Consider the following 16455-nt stretch of genomic DNA (forward strand, 5'->3'; position numbering starts at 1 on the left):
TAGTTGAAATGTATTAATATTTACTGTATGTAGAATCTCGCTATTAATTCTCCATAATTGAGACATAACAGGAGAAAAACATGCTATTTTTCAGGGAATAATATGAAGGCAGTAAAGAGCCGGCCATAATTAGACAGGCAGTATTAGGAAGTTGAAGGCTGACAGCAGGGAGGAAAGTCATGTAGAAGTAAGAGAGTGATATAGCAGTTGCTTCATGTTTAACAGCATGACGGATGCAAGGAAAATAAAGTCAATGTTATTTTTAGACAGGTTAGAGGAAGTTTATGAGATACCACAGTTATACATTTTTGTGAACAAAATAATAATTAATTGTTAAAATTATTCTAGTAGAGCCAGGGATGTGTTAAGCAAGGTACTCCCCTATTAGGACTTGTATAAACACATTTTATTTGGATAGATGCACACTACTCCATAGCCATGTATCTATCAAACTGGCAACTTTGTGTTCTTTCAACAAAACTAGGGGTTTAAGGTTATGGCAATACCCTGAATAGAAGAAGTAATCAAAAGGATCAGGTATCAGACAAAAAGGAGAGTCAATGATTGTTAAGTATGTAATCCAATATGGTGGGGGACACCACTCTTCAGATTAAGAGGAATATTAAAGAATAATATAACATATCCTCTTTGGTATTTCATTCATAACCTTGGGATTTTGATTCTCTGATTTTTTCAGAGGCACTTTGTGTCTACATTGAATGTGATTAAAATAGCTGATCCCCCATTAAGATTTAGTAAGTATAGTGTACATTAAACATTACACAGTGGAGAATAAAGGAACATTCACTGCCAGTATGCGTGACGAGAAGATAACCACACAGAAGCATAAGCCCTGCGTATTGTAATCTTTCCTTGCAAGGTAAATTCCTATTCACGTTCCAACATTCTCTGGTCTATTTGCCCATCAGCTATCTGAAAAAGCAAAGGCAGCAAATGCTATAGCTGTAAAAGTTTTGTCTACATAATAATTGTTTAGTGTAGGTGGCATATGCAGTTATCCGTTAATTTTTTTGGATTTGGAAATTGGATTAGGACAACCAACTTTACAGGTGTTGAACAATGTTCAATAATAAAGAATGGAACCAAATGCTATGTAGGAAAAGCATTGCACAGGCAAAATGTTTCCTCTGTAGACAAGTGGAATGTCCACAGGACCTCTCAACACTTTTAATTCCAGGCTGATAAACAGCAAACCCCTGAAAAATATCTTCGCTGATTTGGTTGTATGATAATTCCTCCTTTGTCAGCCAAGAAACACCGATTCTTGCTCTCTTGATCTGTGCTGCTCCATACAGTCATATCACATTACCGCTTGCATTACCTGCACAGAAAGTCTATTCTGTGTCCAGGATAATTTTACGGGAACAAATAATCTATTATGTGACTGAAAATAAGACCTTTATATAAGATAAAAGAACACTGAATACTACATTAATTTATTAATAAACTCTAATCTAATAGGAAATGCAAAATGTCAATTATTATTTTGTGTGTGGCTTTCGACTCTAGTGGAGACATTTTTAATTTTCAATTTTATAACCAAATATTTCTGTTTGACTGTGAAAATGTGCACAGTAGCATTCTGTAATAACCAAGCATAGCATAACTTCACAAGGGAGTGAAATGTGCAGAGTAAACCTTAATGGACAAAACTTAACCACAGATAAAAAAAAGCCCATCTTTTTCCCAAAGATCCAGTTTTATGGGTTTGATTCTCATACAAAACTCTGACAATGAAGTTCTGTTACACAGAGCCTGTTTTTATCACCATTTAAAATCTAATTAATCCATATTGTAGCACAATGATTACTGTTGTGTTTTAGGGTGAGGGGGTCATAGAGCTTTCTTTGTTCTCCAAAAGACTTGTAATCATCAGGCATTGGGATATAATTTTACTCAGCAAATTGAAAGGTAACAGATCAAATGCTCATCATAAACTTAACTCCTAGATGCCAGAGATTCTTTTTCTCATTACTATGAAACCCTGTCTTGACAAAGAACAAAACCCTACTTCAGAACCCATGAAAGGTTAATGTCAAAAGCTTATATACTCTGTGGAAGTCAGAGCCAAGATTATCAGTGCACTATCTGCACCAAGACACAGCTGCAAGGCGATACATAATACAGAGCCATTCAGTAAGAACATACAAGGATGGCATTGGTTAAAAGAACTAATGTTCAATTTGGAGGGATCTTGTTGTCCTTGGCAGGATGGATTCTCTCTTGTGTGACTACCTATGTTCCCGTTTGGAAAAACCTCAACTTGGAGCTAAATGAGTTAGAAAACTGGACTATGGGACTGTGGCAAACCTGTGTGGTTCAAGAAGAAGGGCCTATGCAATGCAAGGATTTTGATTCTTTTCTGGCACTGTCTTCTGAGCTAAAGATATCAAGGATCTTAATGTGCTTATCCAATGGCTCAGGTTTGGTTGGGCTTCTGCTCTCAACTCTTGGCCTGGAATGTGTGAGAATTGGAAAAGAAATTCAACCACAGAAAAACCGTCTCCTACTCTTTGGAGGCATCATGCTTTGGACTTCAGGATTAAGTGCCCTAATCCCTGTGTCCTGGGTGGCTTATGATACAGTCCAGCAATTTTGGGATGAGACCATTCCAGACATTGTCCCAAGGTGGGAGTTTGGGGAAGCCTTGTTCATGGGCTGGTTTGGAGGATTTTTCCTAATACTCGGTGGCTCAATACTTACTTCTTTATACTGTTTTGCACGGGCAGACCATGCACCTGTGTACTACACAACCACACCGCAGCACGAGAAATGTCTTCACTTGGACTCCAAATATCCAGATCTCACTATATGAAGCCCAAGAGCTTTAGGGAAAAAAATAAATAAAGTCAAACAAGGTAGATTTACTATAGGTAGGCTATTATTATGTGCACAATATCAAACAAACATGTCTTAGTTGGAAATTACATGCAATTCTGTCTCCCGTGGAGGCCATAATGTCTCTCAGACACATACTATGAAATAAGAACTTGTAGTAAGCAATTGTTGGATATTTATTTTACAGAACATCTTTTGAGGGGATCATAAATAACATGTGTTTTTGAGAAATGGGGCCTGCCCACTTGAAATTGACCATTTCAGACAAAGCCCACTGTTAGCTACTAGTTTCTACATCAGTGCTTATTTCTGAATTCACAGATATATGTAGGTTTTAGATTAGATTTATTCCTGTCCTCCTGTTTTCCTGGGATTCTAATAATGACTTTGCTGGTCAACTGGAAGAGAATTCTACCATATGCAACATGAACCTTGGGAACAATAGATATTTTACAGTGCTACGCAATATGTTGGCGCTATATAAATACATGTTAATAAAATATTTTATAGGGGTTTTCTTCATTACTGGTGCTCACCACAGCTATGCATATTTGACCTTACTGACAATTATAAGATCACTGAACATGAGAACTTGAAGACTATTATCCCAAGAAGAATTCAAGACAAGCAATGAATCTGACTAATAAAATATCTTGGCTAATTGCTGCATAAACCTTTGGCTGATTTTATAATTATTTTACCATCTTCATGATATATCTTTAAATAAAATGTCTTCAGCAGGTCAATGATTAATATACAATCTTCTGTCTTTTTTTCAGTATATTTAGCTTGGTTTTTCATTGTGACATATCTCTGTTTTTCAGATGCTGTGCTTTTCCCTTTAACAACTTTATAAGGTATGTTGTTCTACTCTTGTGCAAGTAGAAAGACCTTAGGCCATTCCAGTTGTAAATTACCTTTATACAGGCCCGGACTGGCTATTTGCCAGAGGGGCTACAGTAAGATTCCATAGACAGTCACTATTTATTGGGCTGCAAACACTAGCTTTATTTTCCTTCACGTCTTTTAAATTTCACAACATAGTATCATATCCACAATTTCAGTAAGTGCTGCAGTTATGTATTATCCCTGGTCACTTTTTACCTTTCTAGATAATTACGCCTCATTCCAAACTATCAGCCGTAGCTTCATAATAACTAATGCATCACATTATATTCAGGCAATACATTTGATATGAAATATCTCTATATTTAATTATCTGCAATGGGTCTTCAAAAGTTTGCCATAAAAAGAGTATAGTGTAGGGCAGGGCTGCCCAACTGATGCCCCCCCCTGTGTGCCCCCCCACATGAAAGTCTGCCTGCTGTGTCTGCTTACCTTGTGTAAACTTTAAAAGGTATCACTACAGAGATAACTCGCCCCTGCATTGTTTAAACCTCAAATTCAGACTGTAATCCCCTGTATTGCTCACAAATGAAATCCCCCCCTCTATTGTTCACATTTGTAACACCTCTATTGTTCACACCCCCAAAGCCCTGGACTGTTCACACCTGAGTCTCAGACTGAATTTGCCCACATTGTTTACCTGTTCACACTCATACAAACTGCTGGAGGGGCACCAGCACTGTGTGACTGTATGTAGTACATCTTAGAGTGGTCCTGATAGGTTTCCCTGTCTCCTGCCTTTCATATAGTGGCGTAACTAGATATTACTGGGCCCCACAGCAAATTATTTTTCAGGCCCCCAAAATGTTTAGAGGTTGACTTGTTTCTCCAATATTTATTGAAATTGTATATGAATTAGGGCCTTATGGGGAACCTATACCTCCTGGGCCCCCCTGCAGCCGCAGGGTCTGCTTCCTCTATAGTTACGCCCCTGCTTTCATATGCTCCCTGTGTGCTCCATACTCTTCCTGCCCTATGCTCCCTGTGTGTGCCATACTCTGCCTGCCTATGCTCCCTGTGTGTGTCATACTCTGCATGCCCTATGCGCCCTGTGTGTGCTATACTCTGAGTGCCCTATGCTCCCTGTGTGTGCCACACTCTGCCTGCCCTATGTTCCCTGTGTGTGCCATACTCTGCGTGCCCTATGCTCCCTATGCGTGCCATACTCTTCTTGTACAGTGCTGCTTGTGTATGCCATACTCTTCCTGCCCTATGCTCCCTGTGTGTGTCATACTCTGCATGCCCTATGCTCCCTGTGTGTGCCATATTTTGAGTGCCCTATGCTCCCTGTGTGTGCCACACTCTGCCTACCCTATGTTTCCTGTGTGTGCCATACTCTGCCTGCCCTATGTTCCCTGTGTGTGCCATACTCTGCGTGCCCTATGCTCCCTGTGCGTGCCATACTCTGCCTACCCTATGTTCCCTGTGTGTGTCATTCTCTGCCTGCCCTATGCTCCCTGTGTGTGCCATACTCTGCTTGTACAGTGCTGCTTGTGTATGCCATACTCTGCCTGCCCTATGCTCCCTGTCTGTGCCATACTCTGCTTGTACAGTGCTGCTTGTGTGTGACATACTCTGCCTGTCCTATGCTGTCTGTATGTGCCATACTCTGCCTGTCCTATGTGTGCCATTCTCTGCTTACCAGGGGCGCTCCGCCAATGAGGTGAGTTGAGAAACTCGCCTCAGGTGGCATCGCCCCCCCTGGTTGCCAAGGGCGGGCAAAAATGCTGCTCCTGGTAACTAAGAGCTGAATTTCCATTTTTCAAACCGAAAATTTGGCTCTTCTAGTGGAGAGAGTGCAATTGCTAGTGGAGAGAGCACAATTGCGCTCTCTGCACTAGTGACGTGGACCCCCCCCCCGAACCCCTCCAGCGCTGAAAACGTGAGTGCCATGGGGAGGGGTGGGGGGCGGCAAAAAGCAGGCCGCCTCAGGTGGCAAAATGGCCAGGATCGCCCCAGCTGCTTGCCCAGTGCTGCGTGGGTGTGCCCTAAGGTGTTTAATCATGTGTTGGTGGTTGTTGTATTATCCACAGGGGAGGAGGCATATGGATTTAAGGCTATGTTTTAACATCACTTCAAGTTTTTTGGTGTGCTACCACTGTTAATGTGGATATGATCTTAAAAGTTCTTGTGGTAACATGGGTGTGGTTTACAGTGGGTGTGGTTTAAAAGGGGGAGCGGTCAACACTGACTTCCATTATCGGCCCTCCACCACGTAGGGCAGAAAATTTTCGGCCCTCGGTACCACAGAAGTTGGACAGCACTGGTGTAGGGTGTAATCCATTTATGCATTTAAAAAAGAGCATATTCAGGCTAGGAGGGCTAAACATTCCTATTTATATGATTATCTCTTTTATAGCACCACCAACAATTTCTTAGAGCATTCCAGAGACTGTTTAATCACTCACACTAGTTTATATGCAAGTGAAATTTGCCATTTAATTTCTCTTAGAGATGTAAAATTTTCTTGTGCATAAAAAGCTTGTTGTATAAATTGCAAATATAGTCTGAGCAAACTTTATCTAGATAACTGTCTCCGATGGTCTACCGTGATCATTATTTTTAGCTTTTTAATACATGTATGGGAGCTGTTATCCAGAATGCTTGGGACCTGGGATTTTCCAGATAAGGGATCTTTCTGTAATTTGGATCCCCATACCTTAAGTCTACTAGAAAATAATTTAAACATTAATTAAACCCAACAGGATTATTTTGCTTTCAATAAGGATTAATTAAATTTTAGCTGAAAACAAGTAGAATGTAATGTGTTATTACTGCAGAGAAAGAGAAAATTATGTTTAAAGATGTCAATTATTTGATAAAAATTGAGTCTATGAGAGATGGCCTTCCAGTAATTTGAAAGCTTTCTGGATAATGGGTTTCCAAATACCAGATCCGACACTTGTATTTTTCTTCATAACTCTTTCTATTAAAATAAATGCTGTGAAATGTTGTTGTGATGCGCCCTCTGACAACAAATTCTATTTTGATCCTTCTGTATGTAGTCTATAGATGTGCAGAGAATACACAATCTACAGTACCAGTAAACCCCCGATTCTCTAAAGAATCGTTAATGAAAGAATGGTAACAACAGTGAGGCAGCAAAATGCGATGGGTGCTGATTCACTCGGCATCCCCAGGCAGCAACTGGCGACGCTAATTTGTGGGGATGTAGAGTGAATCTGTGCCTATTGCTTGTTATTACCTATCTGCTATTAGAATTCTTAAATTTTGAGTTTATTGGTAGTAAAGTGTTACTGAAAAATTTCTTTATAAACAACATTTTTTGTGAAAATGTTCTCCTGTCCTTGAATGAGTTCTCCCTGGTGAGCTGTACTTAAAATCTTGACTTTAACATCAGATGAACGCTGCACTCTTGAAAATGCAACATAAAGTTGACCATGACCAAACACAGGCTCAGATAGGTAAATGCCGACTTTATCCAATGTTTGTCCTTGTGATTTGTTGATTGTCATGGCAAATGCAGCCTTAATGGGGAATTGTCGTCGTTTAAGTTTAAAAGGTAATTCCTGGTCAGAACTGGTAAGGTCAATTCTGGGAATCAAAACAGTATCACCGCTATGGGATCCTGTAAGCACTTCTGCCTTGATAACATTTTGTCTCATGCTCTTCACAACCAACCGTGTACCGTTACATAAACCTTGCTTAGTGTTAGGGTAGGGGCACACGGCGCGATTTCGCCGCGATTCTGCGCTGGGCGAGTTGTCGCTGCGTTTTTTAAGCCGAAATAGCTTTGCTAACTTTGGCGCTGGCGTCAATGCAAATCGCGGCGAAATCGCTGCGCTAATTCACACGCGGCGATTCTTTTTCTACTGTCGCCCGGAAACGCTCAGCGAGGCAACTTCGGACGACAATAGAAAACGAATCGCCGCGTGTGAATTAGCGCAGCGATTTCGCCGCGATTTGCATTGACGCCAGCGCCAAAGTTAGCAAAGCTATTTCGGCTTAAAAAACGCAGCGACAAATCGCTTAGCGCAGAATCGCGGCGAAATCGCGCCGTGTGCCCCTACCCTTAAGGTTTCTTAACAGCATGACTATTGTTCCTACTTTGAGTATAAGATTGTGTTGTGGTAATCCAGCATTGTTGATAGTGTTTAAATATTCTAATGGGAAGTTAAGTTTCTCACTTTCGTCTTCAGAATCAATACAGTCAGTACTCAGAAAGACACAGCTTTGTCCAGGAAGTAATGCAATCACTTGGTTGTTTATCATGTCAACATCAATATTTTTTGGAGATAATATAGCCCGTTTTGCTAAAAATGGCCACCCACGCAGGTACGCAACCGGTTCCCCTCCTAGAGTGACGCTAGCGCCGCCATTAGACAAACTTGCAAAGGAGTAGCAAGATGGCCGACGCTTATACAGACTTTAGTGGGCGGATGACAAACTCGCAGAGGAGTAGCAAGATGGCCGACGCTTATACAGACTTTAGTGGGCGGATTTGGCAGTGGGCGGATGACAAAGTCGCAGAGGAGTAGCAAGATGGCCGACGCTTATACAGACTTTCGTGCAGGTACGCAACCGGTTCCCCTCCTAGAGTGACGCTAGCGCCGCCATTAGACAAACTTGCAAAGGAGTAGCAAGATGGCCGATGCTTATACAGACTTTAGTGGGCGGATGACAAACTCGCAGAGGAGTAGCAAGATGGCCGACGCTTATACAGACTTTAGTGGGCGGATTTGGCAGTGGGCGGATGACAAAGTCGCAGAGGAGTAGCAAGATGGCCGACGCTTATACAGACTTTCGTGCAGGTACGCAACCGGTTCCCCTAGTGTGACGGTGAGCGCATCTGCCTCCCTAGATCCTAACCTTCCAGCGGTCGCCGCCTGAGTGAGCAGGAAAGAAGAGGCGGCGGGAGGCAGAAGGAGACGGTGAGCGCATCTGCCTCCCTAGATCCTAACCTTCCAGCGCATCTGCCTCCCCGATCCTAACCTGTTCTGATCCTAACCTTCCAGCACATCTGCTAATCGAAGGCCGCATCTATGTCTTTCGGCTGAAGTTGCGCGCGCATCTCATAGATCCTAACCGAAGTTGCGTGCGCATCTGCCTCCCCTCCACTCGGGACATAGATAGGCCTTCGGTTAGTATATAGGATATACTGAATGATGAAATACCCCACTTGCTCTTGTCCTTGGCTTCTAGGAATGGCCATTCAGTCCAGTACAATGTGTAATATCAGAAGAAGACTGAGTATAACAGAATTTTTTGCAACCTTTGTCACTACATACAGTGGCATAAGCAGGATGATTGGCATTAATGAAGCCATTATGAGTTGTGCTATTTTTGTCTGAAATAACTGTCGGTTATCCACACCCTGGGGAATTCTACAAGTGATATTGTGTGTGTGATCCTCTTTTTTTTTTTTTTCCTTAGAAAACATAGTTGGAACTTTCCATTACATAGTAACTTTAATTTTCCTTTACTGCATTTATTATCACAAAGCCAATAAGCACACCCATATTAAATTCTTCTAGTTATATTAACCACTTTGCCTCTATGTCCTCCATGCTAAATGCACATTTACAACCCTATGCTGATCATTTGATGACAAGTATTTACGATTTAAAGGCTGGTAGTAGCTGCAACACTCGCTTCAAGCCCCTCAACCCCCCTGAAAGTTGTTCTTTAGCAATATAAGTAGCAGCGGATTCATAATGGTTTCTAAATATATTAATCCGACAGAAGGGGTATGCTAAAGAGGATTCTGACTACCTGGTGACTTGCAATGCTCAGAATATATTTTTGTGAAATAGAACAACACAGTGTTTAATGCTACTGAAGCACATTGAAGTCAATGGGCGTCACGGTTATTTTGCCGCGTGACATTTTTGCCGCGAGCGTCAATTTTTTATATGCACGACTATTTTGTCCAAATGCATTAAAGTCAATGGGCGTCCGAATAATTTTGACGCACGACAATTCTGACGCTTAAAATTTTTTTGCATTTTTATGAATTTTCACAGCAGTTTTGCTAATTTATTCACTGGCAGTAATTCGACGCAAATTCGTGCCTGCTGAATTTATTCGCCCATCCCTAATCATTGATAGAAATGCATTAGTAGTACTTTAGTCCCAAGCATTATGGGAGTTTCAGTTATAGAGCCACCTGCTGATTATGCACGACTAACTACAAAAATGTGCACATGTGAATATGACGTGTAGTTAATTTTTTAAAAATGCCCTCTTTCCTGAGCTAAACCTTTTTTCATATAGTTTCATTAAAGAACAACTAAAACCTGAGAAGTCTAGGAAGAATGCAAGTCAGTTTGTATATTTTTTGTATGTATATTTTTATTTGTAAAGCTCTCCTTGAGGGCAAAGCACTGTACAACAAAACAATAAATTAGTAGTAACAAACAAGGGGTCATTGAAATAAAAAATAACAATAAGTGCATTATTAGAATACAATTCAAATAAATATAAAATATAATTACAATGCAGATCTGGGGGTCCGTTTACTAAAGTGCGTTAAAAATATTCGCACAATATATAGACAGAATTTTCGTCAAATATGTTATCGCCAGTTTACTAACCTGCGGTAAATATAAATTTGCGAATTTTCTTGCGCAAGAATAATTGTTCGCCAGTTATCGCATTTGCTGAAAATAACGCTACGTACACATTAACGCATGGTTTACTAAACAGCGAAATGTGCTAAAGACAAAATTAACGCCAGAATATTCGCAAACTTTTACCGCCACATATGAAGTGGCGTAAAAGTATTTTTTCTGCCAGAAAATTCTCAAGGGGCAGGAAATATCCCATAATACTGTTTGTTTTTACCCATCATTCTTTGCTGACAGGAGAGAGATCTGTAGCTATTGCTGACAGGATGTTTTGGCTTCTGCTTCTATCTGGTGCAACAGCAGCAGTTTCAGCTCAGAGGCGTATTATTGGCAGTGGCATCACAGTCCAAGGATTCGTCAGCCTCTACACTTTTTGGTTTCATTGGGATTGGCTACATTAAACTGTGCATTTCTATGAAGCAAAGAGATTGACTGGTATCATTTCCTATGATTCTATTGGCAGAAGGGTTTATATGATACACACATGTTTGATTGGTGTTACTCTGGTGATGTTGTTGGATGGTATAATCATCAGTCAATAAAGTTTATAAGTTTTGAAGATGCATTTCTGGCCATAAATGTCACAGTAAAAATTGCCATAATAACCGCCATAAAACAAGACTATTTTATAGCATAAATATTCGCAAAAACGTAATTTTTCGCCAGAAAATTCGCAACTCGCTAAAATTACCGCTAACGTAAGCTGGTTCCTTAACGTAGTTACCGCAAGTGATCGCAATGACTTCTGAGCGCATCGCTGTTTAGTAAACTTAGTCGCTGCGAATATTCTGGCGTAAAAATATTCTCAGCGATAACATGCGGAAACTTAAAGTCAGATTTACCGCACTTTAGTAAACGGACCCCTAAGTGCTCAGTGTCAAGGAAACAAAAAAGCTAGAGGATCCTACCCCGTAGGGCTTACAGTCTAAATGAGATTCCTTGCTGTTTATATGGTATTCAGGACTTGTTTGTGGATCAAGTCAGATATGCAGCTGGCTTTAGGCACCAGTCTATGGAAGCATTCATTTTGAGTCAATGAGTACTTTCCTCTTTAGGTACAATATCAGATTGATTGTGCTAGGAAATGCTAGGTGTGTTTCCGTCCTTGTTATTTTGCTGATGTTTATACATATTGGTGTGACAGATGAACAGGACTGTGTCACACTGCATTAGGTGTGGATAGTCGGAGGGATAAGTCAGCAAACTAGAAGTTTTTATAAGTTGGTTGCATTAAAGATTGTCTAGCTCTCTGTTTGATGTGCTAAAGTTATTTCTCTTTCAGCTTTTACAACTTCCCTAGATGCTTCCCATATAATTTGGTTTGTTGGACCATTAATCCTGTTTGAGCAGGTTTGTAGCTATAGAACACGGGTCTGGGATTCAGTATCCGGGCTGGTTTTCTTGATGTGGCACTCCCATCGTCTGTATTACGTGTCTAGATTTCACCTTGTCTGATTGACTGTGCTTTTCTGTGAAGGTATAGTGCTCCTGCATGGATATTGGGCATTTTCTATGTGGATTGTATTGTTTTGAGTGGCTAAACCCTATGGGACTATGTTTGCTCATGTGCAAAGTCTGTAAATATATATGGTTCTGGGCGTTTGTACAGATCGAACAGCCCAACCCTGTGCCACATATGATTAGACATATGAGAATCACATTTTGTAGAGGAAATTGACCCTACAGTGGTAGATTCATGTTTGGTTTCTTGCTTTTTCTAGGTGGGCATGTTCTACTGTTTCTTTAAGTAGCTGCACTTGACATTCCTGTGACAATTTTTTATAGATGTTCAGCATATGGGAATTTGGTACTGACATTTCCATTCTTGGTTTGGGGTTCCCCCATATGATTTCTCATGTAGTGTATGTGTTCCTGTGAGTAGTGCAGTAAATATTTAACACTTTGTGGTTGCTGCATATTCTCTCTATACTTGGGTTTCTTAGATGCCTCTCCTTTTGGGTGGGAGTGTGAGGCTGACATCATGCTCATTGTGGGTTCCCCCCTCTACCTCTAGCTTCATATAGTCCATTGTTTAACTCTTGCTCTTGTTGTTCACCTACCCACCCCCTTTATACTGTATTTTGGGTCCCTCTGTCAAAGTTTTAGATGGTTCACTAGGATCTGCACCTAAAGTCATTGTTTAACTAAAGTTTAGCTTTGTATTGTTCCATGCTTGTTCCCATAAAATGATGCCATTGTTTATTCTAGGTGTCTATTTGAACCAATTACTATCCCACTTGGAGAAGATTAGATTGCTACAGCTTACTGAATGCTGACATGGAGATGTCCAAGAAAAATGGACAAACTACAGGGCAGATTTACTAAAGAGCAAAGTGACTAAAGCTGGCGAAGATTTGCCAGTGTTACCGTTTTCAGGGACTTTGCCGATTTACTAACGGGCACAGGCGTCACTTCGCTAGCGAAGTAGACAGATGCTAGCGGTGATTTGCACTCTATCACCAGGCGAATTTTCACTCTGGCGAATGATGTTACTCCACAAATTCACTAAGATGCGGTTTTTACTGAATGTTACCTCTTTCGCCTAACTTGCCATCGCCGGCTCATACCAGGCGAAGTGCATTGGATTGCATAGATCTTCCTCATTCTTTTGTTACTTACATCATATGTTTTAGTGGAAAAAGTTTCTAAGTCCAAAAAACCCTGGCGTCTTTTCCTTTTTTCAGAGTGATAGCCTGCAAAAGTCCTTAAAAATTTATGCTGGTGAATTTTCGCTGTTTAGTAAATTTACCCCTACATGTCAGCATATCATTCCTTCTACAGTGGATTTCTGGAAGCTTGTCACAAGATACTGTTAAGGATTTAAAGATTTGTTGCGGGTATCCCCATTGCTGATATCTCAAGGAAAGGAAAATCATGGTAATTATGATACAGTTTTTCTTTATTTCCACTAGTAACAATAAAAAAGGGGAGAGTGAAAGCAGAGATTTGAGGTCTATATTTTTCTTAACATTTTTGTTTTTTCAGCTGGTCACATTTATTAAAATTTTTCCTGACCTTCTGAACATTTTTCACAACATTCACAAACTTTTCATTTATAATATTGGGGTTTTCCAGATAACAGATCTTTCCGTAATTTGGATCTTCATACCTTAAGTCTACTAGAAAATCATGTAAACATTAAATAAACCCAATAGGCTGGTTTTGCTTCCAATAAGGATTAATTATATCTTAGTTTGGATCAAGTACAAGCTACTGTTTTATTATTACAGAGAAACAAGGGAATCATTTTAAAAAATGTGGATTATTTGAGTCTATGGGAGACGGCCATTCCATAATTCAGAGCTTTCTGGATAACAGGTTTGCAGATAACGGATCCCACCCTTGTACTACCAAGTCTGTATCAAAATCAGTTGACCAGCGCTGTGGGAAATTTGATCACAATGCAAGTCTATACAAGTAACATTTTTTCACAACTTTTCACTGATGATAAATAGTGAAAAAATTGTTACTGACAACTTGATTTGTTTTCAACTGTAATAAGAAAGTGTTTGAGCTTTACCTTGTGCTTCAGGGACAACAAACCGGCAAGTTTTCATTTGCTAAAAAGTGCATTTGTTTTTAGATGTACATAGCTGAGCTGTTTTTTTTTTAATCAAAAATCATTCTTACATACCAGATTTCCTTAAAAAAATTCCCACACCTTTTCAAGAACAAAAAGACAAAAAACAGGTGCATATTATTGCTTGCTGTCATTTTTTGTTTGTGTGGACTGTTAAATTATTCCACTAGTATATACATCTTGAATTTCCTAACAGATTTATGTGCAATAGAATTGTTCTTCCTATAGTAAACTTGCGAATATATAGGAACAAGTGGGCTATGAACTGTATTTTGTGACTGCTCCGGAAATGAAACCAGAAAAATAACACATTTTCAGCTTAGAGAACAGGGAAATATATATGTCAGATGTAAATTTTATTTTAAATAACCGATAGGTTTTAATATTATCTAAATGTGTATCTATTCTAGGAAATTATTTGTGACAGTTTTCATGTATAACATATTTAAAATGTGATAAACGTATTCCGTTGTAGATATACATAAGTTCAGTTTAAAAATAGCTACAGCAGTGTAACAGATCTTTCTTAATAACCACCCAATGCTCATTTTTGGCATGATTACTACATACTCCCTGCACAGAATCTGACATAATAGGCTATTGGCTGTATTCCAGGAACTGAAACTGAATAATCCATTCATTCAATACAAACACAGATCTCACAGCCCTTATAGGAGTGTTTGCCAATAGCTTATAATAAGCACCACCAAGTATTAGAATCAACAGAGCCCATCAGCTTGTGCACGAGCCACTCACTTGGGAACTCTACCACTATTCTCCAGGTTTCTTCTGTCCGCTATGACTGTGACATGGAAGCTGAAGCTGCAATATGGAGCAATGCTTTTCTCAGTGGTGGGATGTGTTCTGACCTGCGTAAGCACCTTTGTTCCACTATGGAAATTTCTGAACTTAGATCTCAACGAGATGGAGACCTGGAACATGGGATTGTGGCAGGTATGCGTAGTGCAGGAAGAAGGAGGGATGGAGTGCAAATATTATGATTCCTTTTTGGCAATGCCTTATGATCTCAGGATCTCAAGGATTTTGATGTTTCTTGCCGATGGCATTGGACTCATTGGCCTTGTCATGTCTAGCTTTGGCATAGACTGCTTAAAGTTTGAAGAAGATATAAAGAAGAAACTGACCATCTGTGGAGGAATACTCCTGTTGGTCTCAGGTGTCACTTCACTGGTCCCTGTGTCCTGGATAGCCTACAATACAGTCCAGGAATTTTGGGATGAGTCCATTCCAGATATTGTGCCTAGGTGGGAATTTGGAGATGCTGTATTCATGGGCTGGTTTGGAGCTTTCTTTCTTCTGCTAGGTGGCTTGTTGCTGTTGTGCTCCATGATGATTGCAACCAAGCCAACCTTTGCTCTCAACAAAACCTCAGGAGAACAGTATCCGCTTGCACACACATCACTCAGGTATCCAGATCGACTTGCACTTACGGCACTTAGGCATCCAGATCTGACAGTCTGACAGCTTTAGAGGTGACCAGAGACTTGTTTTAGAATCTAACTTGGAGTTGGACTTGCAGCAGCAACATCTTTGGTGGTCTGAACTGATATCCCTCTCTGCGGATATATCAATCTCTAGCTTGGGGCAGGGGGAGGACATTTTCATCTTGTTCATTCATTAATGGAAAGTTACTGATGTTTAGAATAATGGCTCTAGATTAGATTACATATTATTTCATGGAATGGGGACAGGATATTTATTTTGTTCTACTTGAAGTAGTTATTGAAAGGTGGCAAATACAGTTAGTTATTAAAAGTATATTCTATCTACAGTATCTTCCTTGCTCTGTTTTTTTTTTAGGGTTATAGTTCTTTTCTGTTAGGCGAAAAGCTGAACAGGGAAAATGGAATGTTTTAGCATCAAATTCCTGTAATATTGCACAGATAAAATCAGCAGTGAGTTGTCTATATAATTCCACCCGAGGATGCAATAGATATTAGGAATAAATGCATGTTATACTTATTTTAAGCATAAGTGTTATTTATGAGCGATTAGTATTTCGCTGTTAGTTTGTTAGTGAGTTGGATGTTTGGCATAACTGAGGAAAAATAAACCTGCAGGAATAAGAACAAAAGTTAGCATTTATTATTCTTTAATGCACAATCTGTGAATCTTAATTGTGCAAATCAATCTTTTTCAGACCAACTTGAGGTGGTGTATTCTTTAGAGCAGATAGAATGATTGTTTTCAGTAAGACTTTCTGCACACTGGTGTAAAAGGCAATTTTGTGGTACTCAGTGCTTTAGCGCTTGTGCCCATGTCTTTTGCAAATGAGCCCCTTTGACTCATTAGGTACTTTGTATACCATGAATAGACCTGCTTTTTTGGAAATTGTCATTACTCACTCTCTGGTGGAGCACACGTGAAGAAATGCTAACTGTAACAGGCACTGACCTTTGCATTTTATTTTGCTCCTTTTTTGGACTTTTCTTGGTTCGTGGGTAGATTAACTAATATTAATGCTAAATTGCACCAGTGCAGTTACTAGAGTTGCACCAAGAA

General features: G+C 39.9%; 2 protein-coding genes across 2 annotated transcripts; both read left to right on the forward strand.

The window, feature by feature from the left end:
* Positions 1-2173: 2173 nt before the first annotated feature.
* On the forward strand, positions 2174-2907 carry cldn22.S (claudin 22 S homeolog). The gene has a single exon (XM_018242720.2). It carries the CDS (start codon positions 2174-2176, stop codon positions 2834-2836), a length of 663 nt encoding a protein of 220 aa, XP_018098209.1. The 3' UTR covers positions 2837-2907.
* An 11628-nt stretch (positions 2908-14535) lies between these two features.
* Positions 14536-15968, forward strand: LOC108706030 (putative claudin-24). Its single transcript, XM_018242725.2, has one exon. The coding sequence runs from the start codon at positions 14731-14733 to the stop codon at positions 15412-15414; it is 684 nt and encodes a 227-aa protein (XP_018098214.1). The 5' UTR covers positions 14536-14730; the 3' UTR covers positions 15415-15968.
* The last annotated feature ends 487 nt before the right edge of the window (positions 15969-16455 follow it).

This window comes from Xenopus laevis, chromosome 1S (assembly GCF_017654675.1).
Source record: "Xenopus laevis strain J_2021 chromosome 1S, Xenopus_laevis_v10.1, whole genome shotgun sequence".
NCBI lineage: Eukaryota > Metazoa > Chordata > Amphibia > Anura > Pipidae > Xenopus > Xenopus laevis.